The sequence below is a fragment of the Helianthus annuus genome, chromosome 12 (genome assembly GCF_002127325.2).
Source record: "Helianthus annuus cultivar XRQ/B chromosome 12, HanXRQr2.0-SUNRISE, whole genome shotgun sequence".
Classification (NCBI taxonomy): Eukaryota; Viridiplantae; Streptophyta; class Magnoliopsida; order Asterales; family Asteraceae; genus Helianthus; species Helianthus annuus.
The window spans coordinates 128,241,418-128,269,335 of record NC_035444.2 but is presented as its reverse complement, the minus strand read 5'-3'; the positions used below and the strand labels follow the sequence as shown (position 1 = coordinate 128,269,335).

At 38.8% G+C, this 27,918-nt stretch overlaps 1 protein-coding gene across 1 annotated transcript; it reads left to right on the top strand.

Annotated features, from left to right (window-relative positions):
* Positions 1–24,104: 24,104 nt before the first annotated feature.
* LOC110894840 lies at positions 24,105–27,605 on the top strand. The gene is made up of 4 exons (XM_022142074.2): positions 24,105–25,047; positions 25,754–25,941; positions 26,346–26,481; positions 27,006–27,605. The coding sequence occupies exons 1-4, from the start codon at positions 24,349–24,351 to the stop codon at positions 27,408–27,410; spliced, it is 1,428 nt and encodes a 475-aa protein (XP_021997766.1). The 5' UTR covers positions 24,105–24,348; the 3' UTR covers positions 27,411–27,605.
* The last annotated feature ends 313 nt before the right edge of the window (positions 27,606–27,918 follow it).

Below are 27,918 nucleotides of genomic sequence, written 5' to 3'. Positions count from 1 at the left end.
GCGAGACAGGGGGTGACGGTCTATGATAGCCACCTTGTGGTAGTCTGTACACGTACGAAAGGACTCGTCCATCATTTCCGCAATAGAGCGCGTTTCCCCAAGACGAGGAGCTAGATCTAAAAACTTCCATCCTGTAGTTTCCTAAAGTCGATTGGACAGTTCTTGCAACATTCTAGGCGCCCGATGATAAGGAGTACGAGAAATAAAGGCCACCTCTGGTCGTGAGATCAATCTGAGACTCTACTTAATCCGTTGTGGGAGTAAACCTGAAAGTTCCTCAAGTAGCGCGCTGAGTGGAACCACGAACAATTGGTGGAACAGTTGCCAACGTAGCGGGGTAGTCCCTCCGTAGACACTCCTGGGCATGTTGGACCGGTTTTCGACCCTTAACAATCAGTATAAGGTAGTTCATCTCCAAATACAATGGCGGAATCAATGTAGATGAAGTAATACAGCTGTTCCTTTCAATTCCTTCTCTTTTTATGGTTTCTGGAATGATTTTGACAGAGTTTCCTTACAAAGCAATGACTAGGTTTCGCTCCAACATACACAACTGAATGATCTGGTTTCGCTTATACTGACTATATATAGTGCCTGTGGTTTCGCTCCAATGACATACCATATGAGCGAAACCCCCTTAGATCCATATGATTGAAACCTTATCTGACAAATAAGCGAAACCCCTAAACCTATTTATACATATAAGCGAAACCTATACATTTAACCTAAATTTGACTTTCAAGCTCCTATTATGACCTATCTTGACGTAAGACTTGATATACACGTAGTCAACAGACATCTAATGCACCTACAGACTCCCCCTTGGATGTTGACGAAGTCTTCAGCTCCGAGTTTTCAGTCTTGGTCTTTTCTCCAACTCTCTGTCTTCACATCATAAGCATTCTATCTTCACAAATTCACAATCTTGTCCTAACTTCATCTTCAGTCTTCCCTTTGACCGTTGATCCAGACTCCCCCTTTCACAGACTCCCCCTCTCAATATGTTAGAATCTGAGGTCTTGATCTGGTTCAAGCTTTGACAATTAGCTTCCATAGGAATAATGAAGTCCAAAACTTGTGTCTCAAACATCAAACATTACAAACCATTTTTTTCAACAATAAATCACAAACTCAATCAGCTTTAGAAATCCACTCAAGTATTCAGGTCCAAATTAATGACCCTGATTACTCAATTAATCTACCAAGTTCAACTTAATGACCTTGGTTGATCATTTGACGAATCAAACTGATTTTGAAAACATTTTCAAACATTTTCTGAAAATAACAAGTATCAAATTAATGAACTTGTTTTTGACTTTTCTATAATTCAAACTTCAACAAGATAAGCTCTCCTCATTCTTCAGTCCAGAATCTTCTGCATCTGCTTCAATCATCTGAGAATCCAACAATCAACTCTCTACTTTGGTTTGTCTAAAATAAAGTAGAAATAAAATCTTTTTGGATTTAATCAAAGTGTTCTAAACTAAGAAATGAAATACAGAAAACTTAAATTGAAGAAATTAAACAAAGTAAACTATTTACAAACTTATTTTTGGCGAGCGTGTCAGGGAATCATATCAGCTTTTCAGACAAATTATAAGTACCGTTAAGCTTCATTTCATACTCAGACTTAAACAATTCACCTCGATTGTCGATATACTGATCCATCTTAAATTCTCACACAAAGTTCAATCTATTCAGGATACGATTTAGATGTCTTATGAACTTAGCTCATTCATGTGTCCCGCCTCTTGAATATACTCCCATATCCAGAATCCCAATATTCAGTCTTACAGGTGAGTATACTACAATGATATCTGTACATAAATTAGGTATGCGAGGGCCGAGGGATCTCAGGTCGATACTTCCGTATGCGCAGAGAGATATCAGCTTCGACTTTTCAGTATGTCCCCTTTAGAGGATCTTTTAATTACAACAGCAGCGACTATCAATTTTATTGTTTCATCAGCATGCTGAGGGTTTATGCTATATTTCAAGCATTTGCAGAAAGTATTATCCAAGGACTAGGTCAGAACTTCCATTCAGCAGAAGTCCCGAAATAATACCCCAGACATCATTGAGTATAAAAACCTAGTATATCAGAATACGAGACCTTTCAAACGAGATTTCAGGGGTTACCTATATATCCAAGTAGTGTTCCCCACAAATTTCACAAGTTTGAAATTTTAGGTTTATATCCCGAATAGATCTACTATATGTGCGAAAACCTATCGACACATCATTAGTGAGACTGTTTAACTCATTTAGACTTTACAATTCTTTAGCATACTGTAATTGTCTAGCCGATGTACTATCATTTTCTTTATATACACAAGCTCTTTTTCAGATTTTATATTGTTTTTGGATTTTTTTTTATCATGTTTTTGTATTTTTACATTTTTTACTGTTTTTGTATATTTCTGAAAATATATCTATATACATCTATCTACTCCCCCTAAATACCAAAACAAGTAAAAAATCGACAAACCATTGCAGATTGTTTCTCGTCTTCATCCGCAACAGTACTCTCATCAACGCCCACAATTCCATCTGACACCGAAAGAAGCTTCATACCGTTCAGTTTTAACAAATATTGAAACCGGTTTTTATCAAAAGCTTTGGTATGTAAATCAGCTTTCTGTTCGTCAGTGTGGATTTTCTCAATTCGTATCAACTTTTTCTCGAAACAATCGCGAATAAAGTGATGACGAATTTCTATGTGTTTAGTTTTAGCGTGATGTACTGGATTCTTTGTTATATTTATAGTGGCCTCATTATCAACAAAAAGAGGTGTGTTAAGAAACTGCAAACCGTATCGCGCATCTGTTGCTGTATCCACAGGATCTGAGAGCAGCAACTGCTAGCAGACACATACTCCGCTTCACATGTAGATAACGCCACAGACGTTTGTTTCTTACACTGCCAGGTAACCAATCTAGGTCCAAAGAACTGGCATCCTGCAGTTGTTGATTTTGCATTGACTTTGCAGCATCCGAAATCAGAATCGGAAAACCCTTCGAGCGTAAAGTCGCCTTTCCTAGGATACCACAACCCCAATGAAGGAGTTCCTTTCAGGCAGCGCAATATCCTCTTCACAATAATCATATGCGAAGCTCTCGGGTTAGATTGATATCTTGCTGCGAGGCACGTTGGGTACATGATATCAGGACGTGAAGCAGTTAAGTACATCAAAGAACCTATCATGGATCGGTAGAACGTTTCATCAGCCCTGTCTCCGGTGAGATCTGGGTGAATCCCATGATTTGTTGCAAGTGGGGTAGCAGCTGGAGTAGAACTTGACATCCCAAATTTCTCTAGAATATCACGAACGTACTTCGTCTGGTGAATGAAAATTCCCTCAGGTAGTTGTTCAACTTGTAGACCCAGAAAGAATTTTATCTCCCCCATTGATGACATTTCGAATTTTTGCTTCATCACTGATTCAGAGTCTTTGCACAGACTTTCATTCGTTGACCCAAAAATTATATTGTATACATAAATCTGTACTATCAGAAGATGACCGTGACTTCTTTAGTGAAGAGAGTGGCATCCACTTTTCCACGAATGAACTTGTTGGCTAGTAGGTGTTGAGACAAAGTCTCGTACCAAGCTCTCGGGGCCTGGTGTAAACCGTACAGCGCTTTGTCCAATAAGTAGACCTTGTTTTTATGGATCGGGTCGGTGAAGCCCGGCGGCTGTCCGACATAAACCTCCTCTTTGACCTTCCCATAAAGAAACGCCGATTTTACATCTAACTGATATACTTTGAAGTTCTTCCAAGACGCAAATGCAAGGAAAATTCTGATTGCCTCTAGTCATGCCACAGGAGCATAGACTTCTGCAAAATCAATCCCCTCTTGTTGACTAAAGCCCTGAACAACGAGTCGAGCTTTGTTTCGTACAACAACTCCTCTGTCGTCTCTCTTACACTTAAATACCCATTTCGTATTGATTTTTCTATGACCATCCGGCAAATCCACTAGCTTCCACACTCCCAACTTTTCAAACTGACTTAACTCTTCTTGCATCGCAATGACCCAAGAGTCTTCAGTAAGCGCCTCTTTGTAAGTTCTCGGTTCGATCTGCGAAATGAAACAACTTAATGAAAATTCAGTTTGTAAAGATACTGTAGAATAAAAACATGTAAGGCCCTGGTCAATTTGACGTCTCGTGTGAACGCCTGCTTGCAATTCTCCTATGATCAACTCCTCTGGATGATATGAAAGAGTTTGCGGCATTACTTCGCTTGGAACATCTACATTGCCCTCCAGATTAGTAACATTCTGATCTGCATCTTGTTCACCAACTTGGTTTGTTTGACTTGAAATCTGGATATGCTCCCCCTCAGAATCTGAATCACCATGATCAAATACTGGCATGTTATCAGCTTCTTGATCATCATTCACTGCCGACTGATTACCAGGAGCAACATCATCATCATGTTCACCAGCATTGCTAGGACCTGCTTCATTGTCATTTGAAGTTTCCCGAGGTCTTCAAGAATACTCAGCTGGGAACCTTTGCTGCGACTCATATTCACGCAAAATATCCAGCTCATCAAAGAAATCTTCATCTTCCTCTGATTCTTTTCTCATGTCAAACGAATCCCACAGTTTGTCATAATGATAACGCCATGAATCACCAGGATTCTACGGCGGCATAGTATAACCTTGACATTCAACATTTCCAACTTCAATAATCCGCTTCTCACTTGGAACGAAGACACGTCGCATCGGATTTGCATAACCAACAAATATTCCCTCAATGCACTTCGGACCAAACTTTCCATGAGGCTCTATAACAGTACAGGGTGACCCAAACGGTTCTAGATACTTCAAATTCGGTTTGCGGTTATTGATTAGCTCAAAGCATGTTTTGTTGAACTTCTTGATAGTGAGAACCCTGTTGAGCGTATAGCATGCGGCAGAAACAGCTTCAGCCCAAAAATTTATCGGTAACTTTGAATCTGTGAGCATAGTTCTAGCCGTCTCGATTAGTGTCCGGTTTTTGCGTTCTGCGACTCCATTCTGCTGCGGAGTGTACGGAGCGCTAAACTCATGCAATATACCTCTTTCATCACAAAATTCTTCCATCTTGGTGTTCTTGAATTCAGTACCATTATCACTTCGAATTCTTTTGATATGCCTTTGGTACAGATTCTCAATTCTCTTGAACAACGTCATCAAACTGTCAAATGTTTCGTCTTTCGTCTTCAAGAAAGAAACTCACGAAAATCTGGAATAATCATCAGTAACGACCAAACAGTAGTAATCTCCTGTAATACTTTTGACATTCATAGGACCAAATAAATCCATATGAAGTCGTTCCAGAGGTCTCGAAACTGAATTGACTTGCTTTGTAAGGTGTGACTTTTTCTTCTGCTTGCCTTTGACACAGCTAATGCACTCCCCTTCCAGATGAAAACCTTTGACATGAACTCCTGTAACCAAATCGTTGTGCACCAAGTGATTCATCTTCCTTAGGTGAATATGCTCCATCTTGCGGTGCCACAATCTCGATTCTTTCTCAGTTGCTCTGGACAAAACAATGAGCTTGACCCGTGGTTGTAGTAGCAACGCTCATGTCCAACATGTACAGATCATTAACTCTCGGTGCCCTCATGATAATCCACTCCTCAGGAATTACAAATCCTGGTTTCAAGATCAAACATTCTTTGTTAGTAAAGTAAGTAGTATACATCCTGTCACAAATCTGGGAAATACTCAGCAGATTATTCTCCAGCTCAGCAATGTAATTAACTCTTTCAAACGTCACAATCCCGTTGGATAACGTTCCTTCACCAATAATTCTTCCTCCTTGATTTCCCGCAAATCCTACGTAATCACCATTTATATTTCTCACATCATACAGCAATGCAGTCTTCCCTGTCATATGTCTTGAAGCTCCACTATCCGTGATCCATCTGGATATAAGTTTTGGAAGATCCTGCACATAACAAACTTTGACTTAACCAACTTCAATAAAGATGCCGATTCATGCTTCGCAATCAAGGAAGCTCCGGCAATTCAAACTGTTTAGTCAAACATGGTGTCCACCCAGGCCTCATCAGCCTTGGGTGTAACCTTGACTCTAGCAATTTGAATTTTGAAGTTTTCAGCCTTAAGAGGTGGAAAATTCGCATCATAATCAATTGGAATTGAATCCTCAGAAGGTGAAATCTTTTTCTCAGCTTTTGGTTTCCACACTTGTTGAAATAATGCAACCCGCTTGTAAAACTTGTCGTTTTTAGTTACCACTTTCTTTACGGGTTCATTTTTCACTTTATTGTTATCATTTTTCACACTCTTTTTCTCAACAAGCATTGGTGCTTTACCCTTCACATCAACTTTCTTCTGTTGAGTCTTCACAGTTTCAGTCTTAGGTTTCACGTTGGTACACTTTCGTGCAATGTGACCAACTTGATTACATCTGAAGCATGTTCGAGTATCAACAACTCGACTAGTGCCTTCAGACTAAGACTGTGAAGCTCTCTTCTCAAAGAACTCTCCATTTGATTTTGAAAAAATTTCTTTCTCTTCATCAGCAAGTGAACTCAAACTGTTCACAAACTTTTTCTTCTCAACAAACCTCTTGTTTGGAACATTTCTTTTCTGATAACTTCTATCACCCTGAGAACCACTCGACCAGTTGTTTCGATTGTTGTTATAAAAACGTGGTGGATTAACAGGTGTCTTATAGTATGATTTATCTTTCTCAAAACTCATTTTTCTCTTTGTTTGACTCAGATTATTCACTTCTGATAACTCAACTTCGACCAACTTGAAAACATTTGTCAATTTGTTCACATTAACATTCTCAATCGGAAACTCAAAATCCGAAAACAACTTATCTGAACCCAACATCTTGTACATGACAAGATTTGATTCTTCATTTAGGTTGTTCTTGGACTTTTTTTTCGGAATGTATTTGTCCAAGAAACACCCATCTTCCTCAGTAGTGTCACTATCCATTTTTAGCGCATTTTCAACAACACCTTTTACAATATCATTTTGGACACTATCGTCATTGGAAGATGTGAACATGACATCAATTGAATCCGGAAGATTCATTTCACTTTCTTCTTCAATTTCAACCAACCCAGATTGCTTTTTCGTGTAATTATCCAAAATCGGCGGTGGAACTCTATGAAAACCCACCCCGGTTCCATCAGAATAAACATCTTTGTCGGCTTTGTTTTTCCCGATGGGTTTGGGAACAATGTGTTGCAAAACAAACCTTGCGGAGCTGTAACTTTTAAGCTTCAACTGGATTCGCTCGTTTTCAATTTCAGCCTCTTGAAATTTAAGTTTTAGTTTAGCGATTTCATCCAGTTGTTGGTTGATTGATTCTTCTTTTACTCTAAGCACTGCTTTTAGTTGAACGTTTTCTTTATAAGTTTTACCATTTCGATCATCATTATCTTTCATTGTGCTTTTGAGTTTTTCAAACTTCTCAGAAATTTGACGGTTTTCAAGAATTAACTTTTCATTTTCTTTTTTAACTCTTTCATGATCAATTTTATCATTTTCAATTTGTTTAGTTAATTCTTTTATCCGTTCAGTCGAAGCTTTAACTCTTTTGTCACGATCAAGAATTTGATTCTCAACGCTTCTGACTTTTGCTGTCAGATCTTCAACTTTCTTACCGTTGAGATACGTGACTGTATTACAAAATTTGCATTCTTTGATGCAATTTTTGCAATCAACATTTCCATCAATTTTCTTACCTGACGCATTTGTTGACAAGTTTGAACTGACCTGGCATTTTGACTCAGACACGGAGTTAGAGTCTACCTCAAGTGCCTTAGCAGCCAGCACTTTGTCAGCCATTTTTCCGAGGTTTTCAGCAGTCAACTCCTGCGTTGTGTCAATAACCCCAGTGTCAACTTTCTTTGTCTTCTCTATCTCTTCTTTCTCCTTCTTCTCTTTCTCTTCTTTCTCTTTCTCGTCTCCAGTTCCCCACCATTTATTCTGCCAATAATCATCCTCATTTTTGAACTCCTTGATTATGGCTTCCAGATCAAGAGTTTTGTCATCGACTGCAATATTTCCATATGGGTCAAGATAACACTCCCTGTCCGGATCCCATCTTCTCGCTCTTCTCGCTTCCAGATAGATGCCAGATATTCTAATGATTCTGTTTTCTGCCAACATTTTTCTGTATTTATACTTTTGCTCTTCAGTTCGGTTGTCTTTCCAAGGAATAGGTTCGTTTTTCGCCATGAACGCGTAACCAACCGCATCTTCCTCCGGTAGAACCTCTTTACTCCAATCATAACCCTCATCATCGTAAATCACCGCAAGAGCTCTATATTTCTCTTTGTTGTCTTCAACCTGCTTTAATCTTGGCGGCCCAGATTTATTCTGGTGATAAATTGCCTTCTTGTAGTAATCCTCTCTGAAAGGATTCTCCGGCTCATCAGCATATGCGTTTCTGCATTCTCGCTTGAAGTGACCTTTCTGCTTACACTTGAAGCACGTCACCTTGGACTTATCAAACCCCAGCTTGGTAGATGGACCACCAATTGTCTTCCTGCCGGTTATTTCCATGAAACGCTGTGCACGACGAACCGCACTGGCCATGCACCAATGAATGTCGATTAATTCCATTTCTTCAGGATCTATTTGATCATAGTCCTCTTTCGTTAGGTTGGTGTTGCCTATCTTCCCTACTACTAACCCTTCATACGATTCCAACACAGATGCTAGGAAAATCATCTGTTGTTTAGCAGACTCCTTGTCAAAATTCTGAGCATTCTTTAAGTCTATTGCGATGTTGCATTGAAAACGATTCTTTGCATCAGAATGACTTGCAGATGATGAAGATCCACTGTGATAACCACTGTGATTTCCACTACTTTGACCACTTTGACTTTCTTTGCTTGCTGTGGACACATTCTCAGCAGAAAAAGCAGTTTTGGGAGAAGTTGCTTTTGGCATCATGCTTTTTGGATAATACAAATCCAAATTCTGCTGGTAAGATGAGTGATTTACTTTGTATGTCTTCTTCAGTTCCAACTCGTGACTTTCGAGTTTTTCAATCAACAAATCTAAAGTCAACTTTTCTGGATCCTTGATGGTATTTTTCAGCATCAGCGCATAATATCTCTAATCCATCTCATCTGGCAATGAATCGAACAATTTATCGATAAGCTCATCTTCAGGATATCTGATATCATGTCTTGCTAATTCCAGCTTCAGATGACCAAACCTCTCTATCATCTTACAAACTGGCTCATTCTTTAAATAGCCAAACATATCAAATTCTTTCCTAAGAAGTTTCTTTTTACTTTTCACAATTTCAGCACTTCCTAGACATTTTGTTTCTAGCTTTTTCCAGAGATCTTTTGCATTTGAATAATCGATCAATGAGATTGTATCTTCCCGGACGGACTGAAATAGTAATGCCACACATTTTTGCTCAGCCACAAATGATTCAATCTCCTCAGCTGATGTTAAAGTTTCACCATTTTTGTTTCCATCTTGATAACCAGTTTTCAGACTCCTCCAGCTGGGAAAAGCAAATGCCATCAACCAATCTTCAAACTTTCTTGACCACCGACTGTATTCCTCGATAGCCATTAGCTTTGGAGGTTTATTGAAGGTTCCAAAGGCACTTTTAGATTCCCAAGCTTCCTTTTTCTTCGCATTCGGCGGATTCTCATTCTTATTCCTTGACGAAGTATCATCATTTCCAGAATTTCCAAAGAATGCATACATGTCGCTAAACGGATTCAAGAATATGTCATCCATCTTGAATGTACCTGCAAAATCAGCAATCACTTAGAATAATTTTCAAAATTTTTGAAAACTGTGACAAATGAGCGAAATCAGTCTGTGTGACTGATAAGCGAAATAGCTAAGTGTCAAATAAGCGAAATCACACTTGACATATAAGCGAAATATCAATGTTCTTATGAGCAAAACTAGGTCCGTATGAGCGAAATATCAATATGTCTCTATGAGTGAAATACCTTCGATGTCCGAATAAGCGAAATATGGTTTTTAGCTGATTTTTACCATTTTTAAGCCGTGTTTTAACCTGATTCTTTCTAGGGTTTGTTATTACTGTGTTTCACACGTTATATTTAAAATTCAGGCCATTTCAACCGTAGGAACCAGTTCAAATCGAAAAAGTATGAAAGAAAGTGAGTAGAAATAAGAGAATCTGGTAGAATCAAGCTGTAGTAGTATGAACTCCTCGTCCTGAGCTCTGATACCACTTGTTGGACCGGTTTCCGACCCTAAACAGTCAGTATAAGGTAGTTCATCTCCAAATACAAAGGCGGAATCAATGTAAATGAAGTAACACAGCTGTTCCTTTCAATTCCTTCTCTTTTTATGCTTTCTGGAATGATTTTGACAGAGTTTCGTTACAAAGCAATGACTAGGTTTCGCTCCAACGTACACAACTGAATGATCTGGTTTCGCTTATACTGACTATATATAGTGCATGTGGTTTCGCTCCAATGACATACCATATGAGCGAAACCCCCTTAGATCCATATGAGCAAAACCTTATCTGACAAATAAGCGAAACCCCTAATCCTGTTTGTATATATAAGCAAAACCTATACATTTAACCTAATTTTGACTTTCAAGCTCCTATTATGACTTATCTTGACCTAAGACTTGATATACACGTAGTCAATAGACATCTCATGCACCTACAGGGCTTTTATTGCTGAAAAGATACTAACATCTACACCACACTGATGCTGTAGGACAGACGACGATTCGCCACTAGGGAGAGGGATACTCAAAATTTTCTCCTCATAAAGTATATCTGCGCGTTATCCGGATGCCCAATCCACACTAACTACTACAACAAAACTATCAAGGGTCGTGGAAAGAAGGTCGATGTCGAACACTTGTCCCACAAGGTCGAGTTTGCATCCCAATGAATATATGAGGTTTCAATTGACTTGCCATCAGCCGATTCCACAACAAGTTCGGTTTCAAGAAGCACCAGGGTTAAACAGAACAGAGGCGAAGCGATTAGTTACCAAGAACGTGCAGGCCACCATGTTGCTATAATCCTGGCGTCGCCCACGCAGATCCTAAATGCCCTTCCATGAGCATCATTTCCCGTGTTGTTGTTCTCGTTACAAGGATTTCCAGTATTGGCGTCGTTCCCTTGGTTGTCATCGTCTTGATTCTAACAACGGCCAAGCCATGCCGTAGGCACCTTCATTTCTACACTGTAGGCCATGGTTACAAATACCTTGATGTTGCCATGACTGTTGTCTCTAACGTCGTTGCTTGAAACGAAGCCCTGCGATCTTTCGCCAACAGGGTCCATCTTTTCACATTCTGTGTCATGTACTAAGGCACTACTCACTGCGTGGGGAGTTACACATTCCACTCTATAGTCAATTGTCATCGTTCATGTCCTGATTGATTCGTAGGAGTTGACTCACATAAGTCGTTGGCTAGGGTTATGGATTCGATTGAAGTCAATTTGCTGGTGTTCGTTGCCGGTAACCAAGGCCGTTCTAATACTGAGGTCGGTGAGATACTACGCTTATCCTCTTGTCCATCGATCTAGCAAGTTGATTGAGTAATACACAGGATGTTTCCAGAGTGCTGCAGAAGTAATCACACTTCAGGTTCTAAGGCGTTAATATGTTAAGTTCCAGCAATCAAAGAAAACGAGAAAGGTATCGACCAATCATTCGATGCTGCGACGTCCAACTCAGAGATGTTCGTACTAGCACCTAACATTCTACACAGTTCGCTAGATGTTCAAATGAGTGTACAGGTGATACTCGATTGCATCAAGATTCGAAAAGATTCAGAGAGGTGTGAAAAGATCACGTTCGAGTAGGATACAATCACTGCTATGACTCCTATAAGTTTGTTACGTTTCTCACTGATCAAATAACAGAACATAGCCCCTTCTTCACTTGTTAAGGCTCACTGGGACTCGCATGTACCCCACATTATTATTATGTGTGCACCCACAATAATATTGTGATTTGCATACTCATCTCAGTTCCTCCTAACTCATGTCAAATGGTTCCTCAAACTCGAATGCCAAACAGAGGTTATCAAAACGATAAAATCACAGAAATCCCAAGACTACGTCATACCATCAATGCATTCAAAATGTAAGCAAGCAATTAATGTAATCATGCAATAGTGACGAGTGTGTGTTCGTACGCTACATCATAAACAAATGTGTACTAGTCAAGTAATGTATGCAACAGGTGAGAAAGACGAACCTTGCAATCTGGAGCTAAGTGTCATGGTCGTATTCACGTATTAAGAACTGTTCGGTTATAGTCTGGTTTTATAAAACATTTTAAAACCAAGTTCACTATAACCAGTGGCTCTAATACCAAATTGTCACACCCCCAAGATACCACATGTGGAATCCCCCGCGAGGCGTGTGACGTACCGGATCTAGCCACTAATCACATTGAACTCATAAGAAGTTTTCAAATAAAAGCTTTCATTCATTAAGATATGTATTACAAAACATTACTTATAACCCGTTGTGTTCAGCGGAAGCATAATACAAAGTTTAACCAAAACCCAAGTGTATGTAATCTACTAGTCTCGTTTCAAGTTTCCATGTATCTCGACCCTTGACCACTCCAGCATCCCAGACATCAAGTTCCACATCCACACGTATCAATAACCTGCGAGCATGCACACACGTGTATCAGACAACGCTGGTGAGTTCATAGTTTTACGAAAAGGTTAGTTACCAAGTGTTTAATTCCGTTCCTTGATTACAATGTTGATAATACCTCAGATACAAGACGGCTCCTGATTTATTTTGCCATTTCCCCAATGCTCCTATCAAAGCATTGGTCATGACTAGGTCATTAGTTCACACCCGTCCTCTCCGGTACGGGGTGAGGGTGCCAAACCTAAGTAGCGCTACCAACTAATACCCTGTTACCTCTCAGGTAACACACAACAAGGAGGGACTTTAAAGGTGATAGGACGAGTAAATTATCCAACATTCCAGATTTACCACAAGATGTATTCCTCTCAGGAATACCCAATTGATTTACCCAAACCCATCCCTCTCAGGGATGCCCAATGACTATCCCAACCACCGGGACGCATGCTCAAGAGAAATGAACTCACCTTGGATTGCTCGGTGTGTTATGTTACCCGTTCCTAGTTGGTCAATCCAAACCCTACCGTGGTTACTAAAGACAGTTAGTTTTGCATACTTATAGTACACATATTCATCGCACACATTACTCAAGTAGAAACCAAGCAATGCATATACCATTATACTAGTCCTAGCAGGTATCCGGGTCTATGTTGCATTCCACACACAATTTCATATCGTGCCGTGGTACATGTCAAGTGTTTCGATTCACATTCAAGTAATCATGCATGTAATAACAAGAATTCATGCAGTGTCACAGCTATCTGTATCATTATCTACCGTATCTTTATATAGTGAGTATTCGACTGGTATGCAATCCATATTACTAGTTCATATTCCACAAATTGCAAATTGTAACACTATCACATAACACGCAATAGTCATTTGGGTCACAAGAATTTTGTGTCGAAATCATACAAGACCAACAATGACTCGGCAGCCCACTCCGGCATTCAAAGTATGGTGCGGCCCAGTTGTGTTCAGGCCCAACAAAGTAGAGTGCGGCCCAATGTAACAAGTTATCTAATAAGTGTGTGTGTGTCTATCGGAGCCCAACACAAGAGGTGTGTGGTCCAATAATGATATTCGGCCCATGTGTGCAGTTTCCTCAACAACTTGTACAACTGCATTTTTGTGCGACCAAAGAGGCCTGTGTGATTGGTTACATATTTACCATGAATTAAGGGAGTCCATTTACCCACTCAAACAGTTTCCATTTATGCGTTTATTCGATCAAGTCATGAAGTCACTCAATGATTCTTATGGACCTACTTAACATTTAATTGATAACCAATAATTATCATAAGATCAAATAAATCAGATCAATCATATTATATCAAATAACCAAACTGTTACATCGAGCATTCATCATCAACACTAAAATCGAACATCCCAACTCATGCTATCCAACTATTATCAGCCTACATGCAGCCCAAATTAACATACCAGGCCCAATTGAATGTGCAACCCATAGCAAGTGTGTGATTGTATGCAAACCAATTAGTATGCGATCTGTTTATGTTTAACAAATCAACACTTCCCTTTCTATTTCCAATAGTTATTCCCCTACCATTTTCTCAATCAACCAGTTACAAATCATGACCCACAATTTTAATAAATTTCAACTAATGAGTACGGCAGCCACATATATCACAAAATTGATCAAACAATTATTAAATCATGTAACTCATACTTTATTATTATATCCAATATTAACACTAGTTGCATGCATGAACAATCATGTGCACTTGTCGATCATAACAAATCACACATACTCAAGAATAATCAACAAGGGTTGGAAACCAATATAAATCTACTAACCGGAAGGTAAGATCGCAGGATATGAACCCATAAGCTTCGAAGGGAGGGGGGTTTTTGTCGCCTACCACCGGGTTGCAAAAGGGGTGCACTAGGGTTTTTATTCTCTTTTTTTGTGTTAATATCAAAGAATGCATGGAATCAAATTCATATATCAATCGGAACAAGTAGGCTGCTGACCCCACTTGTGTTTTAACTAATTGTTTGGGCTTCTAGGTGGGTCGGGGTTAAGACTTCAAGTGTGGGCAGAGGGATATTGAAAAAAGGATGTTTAAGAGAGATGGGTGTAATTGAGGAGGGTGTAATTGAGGAGGGTTTGTGTGTGGCCCAAACATGTGTCGCGGCCCGAAGAAGTGTGTTGCGGCCCAATTTTCATATGTGGCTTCTATAAATAAATTGACACCCGAACTGACCCAATCACAAACACAGTCATACTCAAATACGATTACACTCGAAAATTTCATCATAGCCAAATGTTCAACAAAAATTTAATATAGCAAGAACGTGGAATGAGATTATTATGAGGAATTAGAATCACGAGGCTAATGACACTAACCTTGAAAGTTCGGGTTGTCACAATATTCGCCTTGAAGATCTAGCGACATTATTTATACGGTACTCGATGTACAATCTTCACAGATCACAAAAGCTTACAGCATATATTTGATCAGAAGGAATTAAATATGCGTCAACGACACGGGGTCGAGCTGCTAAACGATTATGACTGTGAGATTAAGTACCATCCTGGAAAAGCAAACGTAGTAGTAGAGGCTCTAAGTCGAAAACAAAAGGTTAAGACTTTAAGAGTTCGAGCATTGGAAATGACTATTCGAACGAATCTCACAACATGCATTCATGACGCACAACAAGAAGTCCTTAAGAGAGAGAATATTAGAGCTGAATATCTCCGTGGTATGGAGAAGAAATTGGTGCCAAACGAAGAAGGAACCTTATACTTTATGGGGCATATTTGAGTTCCGCTCTATGGCGGTATTCGAAAAGTTATCTTTGATGAAGCTCACAAGTCGAGATACCCGATCCACCCAGGATCGGACAAGATGTATCAAGATATGAAGGAATACAATTGGTGGCCGAAGCTTAAAAGCGATGTTGCTGTCTACGTTGGAAAGTGCCTAACCTGTGCTAAGGTTAAGGCCGAATATCAGAAACCGTCTGGCCTACTGCAACAACCAGAGATACCCATGTGGAAGTGGGAGCAAATATCAATGGATTTCATAACCAAATTACCCAGGACCCCTAGAGGGCATGATATGATATGGGTGATAGTTGATCGATTGATGAAGTTTGCGCATTTCCTACCAATCCGAGAGAAGGATAGCACTGGAAAGCTTGCTGAGCTGTATCTTAAGGAAATTGTAGCACGACATGGAGTGCCAATTTCGATTATTTCAAGTAGATATGGGCGTCTTGTTTCAAGGATCTGGCAATCCTTCTAGGAGGCCTTTGGATCTCAACTAGATCTAAGCACGGCCTTCCATCCGCAAACAGACGGCCAGAGTGAACGGACCATGCAAACACTGGAAGATATGCTTCGCGCTTGTGTTATGGATCTGGGCGGCAACTGGGATACTCATCTACCTTTAGTTGAGTTCTCCTATAACAACAGCTACCATACGAGCATAAAAGCCGCACCGTTCGAAGCTGTATACGGCCGCAAGTGCCGCTCGCCGTTGTGTTAGGCAGACGCTGGAGACAAACAGTTGATTGGTCCTGAACTTGTTCAAGAAACAACTGACAAGATTATGCAGATCCGAGAGCGCATTAAGGCGGCTCGTGATCGACAGAAGAGCTAGGCTAATCGTAGACGAAAACCCTTAGAATTCGAGGTGGGAGACAAAGTTTTGATGAAAGTCTCACCTTGAAAAGGTGTAGCAAGATTCGGAAAACGTGGAAAGTTGAATCCATGATACATTAGACCATTCAAGATCTTGGAAAAGATTGGTACCGTGGCATACAAGTTGGAGTTACCGGAAGAACTTAATGGTGTACATGATACGTTCCATGTATCCAACCCCAAAAAGAGTCCAACCCAAGAAACAGTTATCATCCCTACGGATGAGGTGCATATCGACGACACACTCCGATTTACAGAACAGCCTGTTGAGATAACGGATTGGAAGATCCATAAAACCAGGAGGAGTCACATTAAGTTTGTCAAAGTACGTTGGAACTCTAAGCACGAACCCGAGTACATGTGGGAACGTGAAGACCGGTTCAAAGCCAAGTACCCCCATCTGTTCGAGAAAGCTTCTGCGGGAGATAACTCAGCCTGAATTTCGGGATGAAATTCTTTTAACGGGGGGAGACCGTGACAACTAGCACAAAACCGGTAATTTCCGTACAGTTTTAATTATTATTTAATATATATATATATATATATATACAATTATGTTCTTAAGCATCAACATTGTCTGATTACTTGATATACATGTGAATTCATGCACGTCTTATACTTCAAATATTGCTTTATGCATTACTTTAAACGTTGCGTCAGAAAGACTAGTAAACTCACCGGTAAGACACACTGTGTCAGCATTTCTGCAGAAAGCAGTCAGATAATAGAATTAGGGCCTAGGAGTAGGTCCAACATCTAAAACACATTAAAACCCAAGTGTGGATACAAGGGTTAACATATAAACTTTCCGGAAGCTAATCTATTCACTAAAAAGCACCCGAAACTCACTTTAAATGCAGAATTCTGCATAAATCAGCACTAATTCAGCTATAATCAGCTATTTAACACAATAATATCATGCAAAATTTATGTTTTATTGTCCAAAATAACTTACAAAGTGCCGGGAATCGAAACTGCCACAAAAGGTGCTTCATACCTCGTGAAACTGCGCAATTCAGCACTTTAACGAACCGTAACGAACCGAACTACCGGATAATAAACGAGACATCAAAATTTTACTAGAAGTAATGTTTTTATGATATTAAACTAGTATTGATGCTAGAACACCTTAAAAATTATAAAAACACCTAAACACACTTAAACTAACTTAAACCCCCTCGTTTGCACTTTAAACCCCTAACTTCCCAAATTTTACACTTTACCCCCCCCCCTTCACCATGGTCTGCCCCTATGGGCTCCACTTCACTTTTAAATATTTTATTTGATCTTGTCCCCTAAATTAGTGCATAAAATCCTAAAAGAAGATCTTATGATGGAGAATTCTTCTATAAGACCATTAGAAAGTTTACATTGTCCATTTAACAAAAAAATCATCATCTTCTTCTTCCGAACTCCTCTTGGTCTCGGATCAAACTCGCCACCATACCACCACTATTTTCAAGCTCTGAACTCATCATCCAAGGTCACTAGAAGGTGTAAGAAGCTCATCTAAGAAGGTGTAAGGTGCTAGAAGTTAAAGGACCATCTTGTGGAGCTTTTAACCTCTCATTTTCTTCCTTGTTCATCATCTTCATTCTTGTGCCACTTCCCTAGCCATTAGAGCTAGTAGTAAGCTTCTTGATCACTAAAATAAGTCATGTTTATGTTCTTTACAAGTTTCACCATCTAAATAACTTTACTTTTAAAGAAGAAGATGATAAGATCTAACATATTTATGAAGAAATCAAGTGATTACATGAAATTTTAGTGTATGTGATGAAGTTGTTGATGTTATATCTTGTGTTTATGTTTAGATCAAGTATGTTAAAGATTGGATCTAACAAGTTTAAGCATGGATCTTGAAGGATCCATGGTTAAACTTGAAGATGAACATATGAAGCATTATGTGAATATGAAAAATGGATTTTTACACATAAACTTGTAAACTTGAAGTAATAAAGTGTGTGTTAAACTAATTATTGAAACTAAAATCTATGGAAAGCTTGTTAAAAATTTAACATAAAGCTTGTTTATGGAAGATCTAAAGTTATTAAGCATGGATCTTGAAAGATCCATGGTTAATCATGATGTTAAAAATAATGATCTTTCTAATAGACATAAAAGTGTTTTAGAACATGATTTACAAACTTTAAAAACCATTAAACTCATGGATGAGTTGGTTAATAAAATAAAGCTTCATAAAAGTTTGTTTAAAATACTCAAGAACACTTATTTTTGGAAAGATCATAATATGTTAAGTATAGATCTAAAAGACTACACATTTTTAACAAGAATCAAGTTCACCAAGATGTTTCATATGGAAATTTTTTTTTTTTTTGGGTAAATTCATATGGAAAAATTAGTATATGTTGTTGGTGATTATTGTTGGAAAATTGTTTTGGTGTTAAAAGAAAATAAACACATGTTTTGAAAACATGGGAAACCTCCATTTTTAGGGGAAACTATGTCAAAATTTTTATAAAATTTTGACACTTAGAAAAATGTAAGTTTTGGTGAAACTTATTCCCTAAAAATTCACCTAAAAATATTTACCAAGGTTTCCCTAATTTTTGTGTAAAATTACAAGTCAAGAAATGGTGATTTCTCCAAGTTTAGAATTAATATTAAGTATATATATTTTTAGGGAATATATATATATATATATATATATAGGACAAAGATCCGTTAGGAACCACCCTTTATTGCTAGAACCGCGAGAACCAGTGTGAACACAAACAGTAATACCTAAAAAAATCTAAAAAACACCCAAAAAATTTTTTTTTTATTTTTTACTATTTTTTATATAAAAATCGCTACTTTTAGTATCCAAAAAAAAAAATTTTAGATTTTTTTTATTTTTTTTTATTTTTTTAGATTTTTTAGGTTTTTGGGGGGTTTAGTTTTTAGCATTTTAGCTTGGGGGGGGGTGGGGGGGGGTTTAGGTTTTTGGGGGGTGGGGGAGGGGGTTTAGGTTTTTGGGGGGGGGGGGGTGGGGTGGGGGGGGGTTAGGTTTTTTGAGGGTTTTAGTTTTTAGCATTTAGCTTTGGGGGGGGGGGTTAGGTTTTTTTTTTTGGGGGGGGGGGGGGTGGGGGGGTTTAGGTTTTTGGGGGGTGGGGGGTGGGGGTTAGGTTTTTTTTAGGGTTTTTTTAGGTTTTTTTAGCTATTTTAGCTTGTGTTCACATTGGTTCTCGCGGTTCTCGCAATAAAGGTGGTTCTCGCATGAACCTTACCCTATATATATATATATATATATATATATATAGTGATCACCAAATTTTGTGCTAAGTGTATATTATGTGTATTATATGTAGTAGTGTATTAGGAACTTGAAAATACACTAAATACTCCCATGGAGTATGAATACAAAAAAAAATACACATACAAATACATGAGAATACTAAAGTATACAAGTATACAAAATTCCTCACAAGGAAAATACATGGACAAATACAAGAAAATATATTTATGAAAATATATTTCTTAACATATTATTTAATTTGGACACTATGGACTTAAATATATATATATATATATATATATATATATATATATATATATTGAGCCAAAATATATAACCTATACCAAGTATTGGAATTTATACGAAATTCTGGTGGATAACAAGAATAACCACATATATATTTTATAGCATGACAAAATATATATTTCATACAAGTCTTAAAAATATATTATTTTCAAGAAATATAATTCCGGAAAGTAATAAAAATCAAAGTATTGATTATTGGTGAAAAATACAAAATACACAAGTATTTACATAAAATATACTTTCCTAAGAATACTTGTACCAAAATAATATTGAAAATATTATTTCACAAAACACTTAAATTTATTTTTGGGAAAATAATATAAGTGACATACTTGAAAAGTTAAAAATATAAATTATTTTTAACAACTTCTTACCTTGACAAAAAGGCTTTATAAATTTATATATTTTGGGAAGGGAAATATATATTTACAAATAAGCAATACACACTCAACGGGCAAGACCCTACAAACTAGGGCACGACCCTCACAAAGATTGAACATACAAAGAATATATACATAAACAAAAGATGGTGACTTGTACTTGTGTGATACAAGTCTAGTGACTAACATTAATAGAACATGTATAGGTCACGACGCTACGAAACCAATCGGTGAAGTTTACGGCGCAAGATACGCAAAGTTGTGAGTTCATATCCCCACTTTTAAACTTTTACTTGTTTTCTAAACTTGGGGAAAATACATGTGTTATGGTATGTTGAATACTAAAACTAAGGAATGATACTTTAGATCATGTCACGAATAGGGTGCCATAAGCACCATTAATCAGTTACATACCAAGACCGTGGAACAAAAGGTTAGATCTAATGGGTTTCAGGCAACCACACTCTTGGCCACTCTTTTACCAAGCAGTGCTTTTGTGTCTCTAGTCGTGAATCGACAAGTAAAAAAAATGCCTATGGTTTGGATGCTTCCTATGTCGTGTCACATGTTAATGGCCTTTCAAACCATTAGCGATCTCGATTTCCTTACATTTACAGAAGTACTTATTTCCGTAAAATTGCATACCATGTTTTCTATAGCAAATGCTTAAATGTTTACACCAAACTGCATGAATTCACACTAACATTATGTTGAGGATTTTCCAAAACTCACATGTATTTCAGGAAACAAGTTGGACCTTGGGCGCTGGAGTTGTTTTCAAGACGTAAATTTCAAGATTAGATGTCACACTTTTGTTTTGTATCATAACTTGAGGGTTTTGGTCGAAACTTAAATGACTTGTGTTAATAACATTTCAATGTTATGAATGCATGAACATCTTGTTTTAATCATATAGTTGTTTATTATAATTGAATGCAATGATATTGAGCAAGTCACACATCATATGCTTCCGCAAAAGTCAGGTTGTGACAGGCACCCTCACGACGTACCTGGATAGGACGGGCGTGAACTAATAACTTTAAAATCATGACCAATGTTTGCTAGAGCATTGGAGAAGGGTAAAAAGGAGCCGTTTGCAGTATCGAGTTATTATCAACATGACATAAATCAATTCTTGGTAACAAACAGTTAACAAATCAGTGAACTCGCCAGCGTTATGCTGATACACTTTTTTTTGTATGCATGCAGACCTATAGGTACAACTGTTGGAACTTGCTATCTGGGATGCTGGAGTGGTCATGGTCGAGTTACATGGAATCACAAGACAAGTCTATTGGTTTTTATACACTTGGGTTACGGAATTCTTAACTATTGTATTATGCTTCCGCTGAATAATAAACAATGATTTGTAACGCGTTATAGTGCTCCTGACAAGAATGAAGGGGCTGAGTACAACCTATAAGAAGGAGAGATCGGAGACGATAATCGTGGTTCTGAGCATAGGGAGAGTAATAAGGTGGGAAGGAATGGATTCGATCAATGAAAGCCCGGTAAACCCACCATCTTCTTCGTTACAAACATTCCCGATGGCTGCTCCAAAGGTCATTTAATGGAGACTTTTAAGAAGCATGGAGATATCTACGATATTTATGTGGCTAAGAAGAAAGATAAATCGGGGCGAAATTTCAGCTTCATGAAATTTCAGAATGTAACTGATGGTTTAGCCTTGGAGGCTTGTCTTAAGAACTCCATGATTAAGAGCAACAAGCTGGTAGTTTACCGGGCTAAATTTGACTAGTGCGAAAACAAAATGGAAGCACTGATTAAGCACTATCAATAAAACGGATGCAACGATCTTTCTAAGTCTGTGACGGCTCGTCCTTTACAATCGGAGCATCTTTCCGAGGGTGTTAAACAGTCCTACGTTGGCGCATTGCTCTACGGGCACCCTGCAGCTCAGAAAACGATCGTCCTCTCCCCAGACATCATTGCTTTTTTTGACCGGCATAATTCATCTCTTTTAGGTAGGGTGTTCGATTTCAAGACTCTTTGCACCATTAATTCTCTTACTGCTAAGACTAATTTTCTAGGGGTAAAAATAAAATATTTGGGTGGTCTTCATGTTCTTTTAACTTTTACCGATTCTAATGACGCCAAAGGTTTTCTTCTTTCAACTGATACATGGAATAGATGGTTCTCATCTCTTGATCGTTGGGTGGGTCAGTCATTTAGTTACGAACGTATAGCATGGATTAGAGTTCTCGGGGTTCCAGCACATCTCTGGGACAGAAGCGTTCTTGATTCCATTTGGAATCATGTTGGGAGGGTGATCCAAGGATCACAAATCATATGGGAGGATGGTAATTGGTCTCAAGAGTGCATTGGACTTCTAGTAGGGGATGGCCATCATATCAGAGATGAAATCATTCTCAAATGGAGGGATAAGAGTTATCGCGTCTGGATTATTGAAGAACCGAGGGAATGGATGTCGGATTGTCTCGATAAGATCTTACACCATCCCTCGTCACCCGTCATAGATCATGTTCATCCAGTTGTTAATTCTTCATTGTTAAAACCACATGGAGATGAACAATTGAATGTTGAAAATTTGGGTACCGATAATCACCGACCGGGCATTGGCGAGGCACTTCCGACCGTCGAGATCTCCCCTCGTTCCGGTGAAGAGACGGAGAGCCAAACTGGTGTACCTTGGATTCCGTCAATCTTGGTAAGTGAGAAATCAAATACTTTTGTGGAGCACACCAACGGTCACCATGATGTCTTTGGATTGCAACAACCAAAGGAGATGCTTGATTTGCCAGATGGTAAAACTACTTTTGGGTTGTCGTGTAGCATGGAGAATAATGATTTAGGGACATACAACAAGTTCTAAGGATGTGAACCCAAACACAAGTAATAAGGTGTTGGGATTATCTAAAGTAATTGGTGGGGTGCATGGGAACTCGATTCATTCAAGTATGGGGAAAACAACAGACATTGCGGCACAACACCCAAGTGACATTGAGACTAAAAGTATGTCTCTGGACATGAATTTGTTTGGGCTCGAGGAAACATCTCCATTGAATGATATTTCTACCCGATCTAATTGTTCCAGCCCTTCTATCTTTAAGTTTGGGCTTTCAAATTCTAAGAGATCAAGACCCAAATCTGTTAGCCCAACAAACGGTAATAGCCAAATAATCATCTCAACGGACTCAACCTATCTTTCATTCCTTTTTCCAAAAAAAGACCTCGAATGGATCCTAACCCGTTTTGCTTAGGTGAGCTCTTGGACCTTAATAATCTTAGTAACCCAATCAACCCTGTCCCTTATACATCAAAGCCTGCAGATCCACCCCTATTCCGTTTTTAAACCCGTATCCGTCATCCTCTTCGAAGACCGTGGAGAACCACCAGAAGAATTCCATAATTTATTCTAGGAGAGCATCTTTTAAAAATGGTGATCTTGTCATAGCTGAAGGCATAGCTAGCAAAGGTGCTGGTAACCCCGACCAAAAGCAAAAGAAGGGTGTAAAGCTCAAGTGTGTGAAGGTTGGCGGCATCATGGCTTCAGCTCCTCCAAAGTCAGCCTTTACATTTCCTCTGTCACATCCGCCATGAGTCGTGTTTTGTTGGTGATGCGTGGCTTTCTTAGTGTGGCGATGCCTTAGGGCTGTCGTGTAGGTTTTATTTTATGTCTTTCGTGTCTTTCGTGGTATTTTCTTTTTCTTTAGTGCTCCGCTTCGTGGTGCTTCTATCATCTTTTCTAGATTCTTGCTAGTTTTGATGGAATATATGTTTTTTTCCGTTAAAAAAAAAAAAATGGTTCCTCGAAACATTACAATTAACCATTTTGTGGAACAGGCTGGAGTTTTATCCCTATTTAAGAGCCAAGTGGCAAGTTGCTCTCGCCAAAGAAACAATATGTTTACGAACACACACAACCCATTTAACCTGTCTTGAAAACATCTTTCCTACGTTAATCCAATTTTCAAAGTAAAAACATATCGAATTCCAACTCATGAATACACGCCAGAATCTCCCAATGACAGCAACTTGACGACCACTCTGTACCAGATCCCTTTCTTCATCGTCTTCTCAACCCTCCAGCTTCAACTCCATGTGATCTTCACAACCCAATTCTTCCTTCTACCCCCAACATGTCTGTAGTTTGCGGAGCCGAGTGCTTCCTCGCCGTCGGCTGCCTCCGCTGGCTCTGGAAACGCTGCACCTACGTCGGCGGCGACGACAGCGCCACCTGGCCCCAAGCCACCGCCGCCGAGTTCGACTCCGTCCCCCACCTCTGCCGCATCATCCTCGCCGTCTACGAAGAAGACCTCCACCACCCCAAATCCCCACCCCTCGGCGGATATCGGTTAAACCCTAATTTTGTTGACAAACGAGTCACTTATCAAGAAACCTTAGGTCAAGCTCCACCCTACTTGATCTACCTTGATCATGATCGTAAAGAGATTGTGTTAGCTATTAGAGGTCTGAATTTGAAGAAGGAGAGTGATTACAAATTGTTGTTGAACAATCGGTTGGGTATGCAGATGTTTGATGGCGGGTATGTGCACCATGGGTTGTTGAAATCGGCCATCTGGTTGTTGAATAAGGAGTCTGAGAATTTGAAACACTTGTGGTTGGAGAATGGGGCTTGTTATAAGATGGTGTTTGTTGGGCATTCCCTTGGGTCTGGTGTGGCGGCCTTGTTGACTGTTATTGTTGTCAATCATAGGGATAGGTTGGGTGGGATTCCCAGAGACTTGGTTAGGTGTTTTGCTCTTGCTCCCGCCAGGTGTATGTCGCTTAATTTGGCCGTTAAGTATGCTGATGTTATCTATTCAGTTGTCTTGCAGGTATTCAGTTGGCTTATCTGTTAAGTATCTTGTTTGGTTTGGTTAGGTTAAGTCGGTTACAGTCTGGTTAATTTGGTTATTTGTGCACCCTACGGCCCTTGGTTTTAAAAGGAACGTGGCACTCGATGCTTTTGATCCTAAAAGGCAATGCGTGGCGTATGCAAGGCGTTGGTTATTAGAAAAATACTAAAATATAATTTACATGAATTACATTAATTTGTTAGATGACGGGCCCTTGGTTTTAAAAAGATTACTTGTAATATGATTGGTTAGGGTTTGTTGTAAAGGATAGGTTCGGTTAATTTGGTTATGGCACACACGTAAACAGAAACAACCACAATGTTCAGTTAATCGGTTATGGCTTAACGTTGAACTATCGAGCAAGTGTTTGGTTTGGTTAAGTTGGTTATTTCGGTCACGGATTGGTTAGTTTGGTTATTTGCTCACCCTATGGCCCTTGGGTTTAAAAGGAATGTAGTACTCGGATGCTTTTTGATTTCAACAGTAGATGCACGAGGAGCGTGTATCACATATGCGAGGCGTTTGTTTTTCAACATTACTAAATTATTATTCATAAAAAATTACTTGTTCAAATACTCAAACCCCTTGCATGTGCTCATGGCACTCCTGATGCGTTCATTTTAAAAGCAAGTTACAGCCAGCTGGTAAGCATGTGATTTTGATTATTTAATTGAACAAATTACAGGATGATTTCTTACCAAGAACAGCCACCCCATTGGAAGACATATTCAAATCGATTTTCTGCTTGCCCTGTTTGATCTTTTTGGTTTGCTTGAGGGATACTTTCATACCAGAAGGTAGAAAACTAAAAGATCCAAGAAGATTATACGCTCCGGGCCGGATTTACCATATTGTAGAAAGAAAATTTTGCAGGTATAATCTTGCTCATGAAGATGGGACGGTATTGCTAACCCGGTCCATAAAATAGTGTCCCATACCCGTCGGGTATCTAGGTAGTTACCCGTTAGGTATCGGGTATAATCCTTAGTTTGTTACTATTTTAATTTTTGTGTAATAATATTACCCAACAGTAAAATGAAAATATTTACGGGTAATGTATGTTTTGGGTAATTGGGCTGGGTATCACAATACCATACACATCCCAAACCCGCGTTAATTTTTAAACCTTTTCCTATACCCGTCTAATTACCTCTACCAAATATTTCGGGTTTCGGGTGCCGGGTTTGTTCGTAGGGTTCGGGTTCATTTGGGATCACCAACTTAGATAATTGAGGGATTTATTTAAATGTTTTAATAAAGTCATCTTGTGTAAACAGATGTGGGAGATACCCTCCAGAGGTAAGAACTGCAATTCCCGTTGATGGTAGATTTGAACACATTGTTCTATCATCACATGCTACAGCTGATCATGCAATTATCTGGATTCATCGAGAAGCGGAGAAAGCTTTAAATGTAAGTCTACTCATACAGGGTACGCTCATTTAATAAAAAGTAATATGTTGAGAATCTCGTGAGTCACGCAATGCTAGAGGTGGTCAAATCGGTTTTATTTGTCGGTTCGTGTTATAAACCGAACTGGGTTGGTCAACTTTGGTCAAAACCTGTTTAAGGAGAAACCGGTTTGGGTGAAAATTATTCGAACCCTATTCAAACCGGTTTGGGTCGGGTTAACAATGGTTTGGGTGGTAAACCGGTATTTAAAAAAAATTGGGTTTGGTTGAAACCGGTTTGCGTGAGGAGAGGGGGAACCGGTATACAAACTGATGGTTTGGGTCGGACTGAAACCGGTTTGGTAGTGAAACTTAGGTCGGGTTACAAACCAGTTTGGAAATCCAAGCCGGAATAGGTACAATTGTGTATGTGGTTCTCACCATATTATTGATTTTGAAACGCACGCCCCACGGTATGATTGTTCTTAGAGGTTCATTTAAGACATTTCACTTATAATAAAAAAAATTGTGAAACAAAAACTGTAGTTAATGAAGGAGAAGAGTTCAGAAACAATGACAACAGCACCAACAGTACAAAAGTTTGATCGGCTGCAGTCGATAGAGAAAGAACACAAGGATGCTTTAGAAAGAGCCGTGTCCCTCAACATACCACATGCTGTCGATGCCAATAAAAACGAAGATGAAGATGAAAACGAACCTCAAGAATCCTTGTCAGCATCTACGGACAGTGAAGACCAATCATCTGCTGACAAGCTGGCATCAAAACATCAAGATCTTGGCGACATAAGTGGAGGTAGAGACACCTCAACTACAAAATCGGAACCGGGGGAAACAAAGTGGGATATTCTTGTTGAGAGACTGTTTGAAAGGAGTGGTTCAGGTAAGTTCAAAGCAAGAAAAGATATAAATATAAACACCAGTGACACATGATATGATATTGAAATTTTTGTTGGCTAATTTGAGCCTCTTAACTTGGTGGTGGTTGAGCGTGTACAAGGCCAGATTGTTTGCCAACCATTTTTTTTTTTTTTTTTTTTTTTTTTTTTGCAGTTTCTTAAAATCATTCTATTTGTATATGATCATGTTCATGTGCGACTTATATTAATTTAACAAAAAATTAAGACATCCAAAACTTATATACAAATTCTGTTACGAATCAAATTGGTAATCAAGCAAGATCGATGAAGAGAATGGAAGAACACTCAGAGAAGAAGAAGGGTATAATCCAGTCAATTCATCGATGCTTTCATTCCGTTCCTTGTTTGTTTATATAACAATCTAATACAAATCACTAGTTACATTTACAACCCTCATACTATGATATTCACAATTGACCCCTCTACTATTTGATGCCTAACAATTACAAACGTAGTATTTATTTAACATTTGAAAAATACGTTGTATCTATTATCAAGTAGAATATACACCATCCAATATT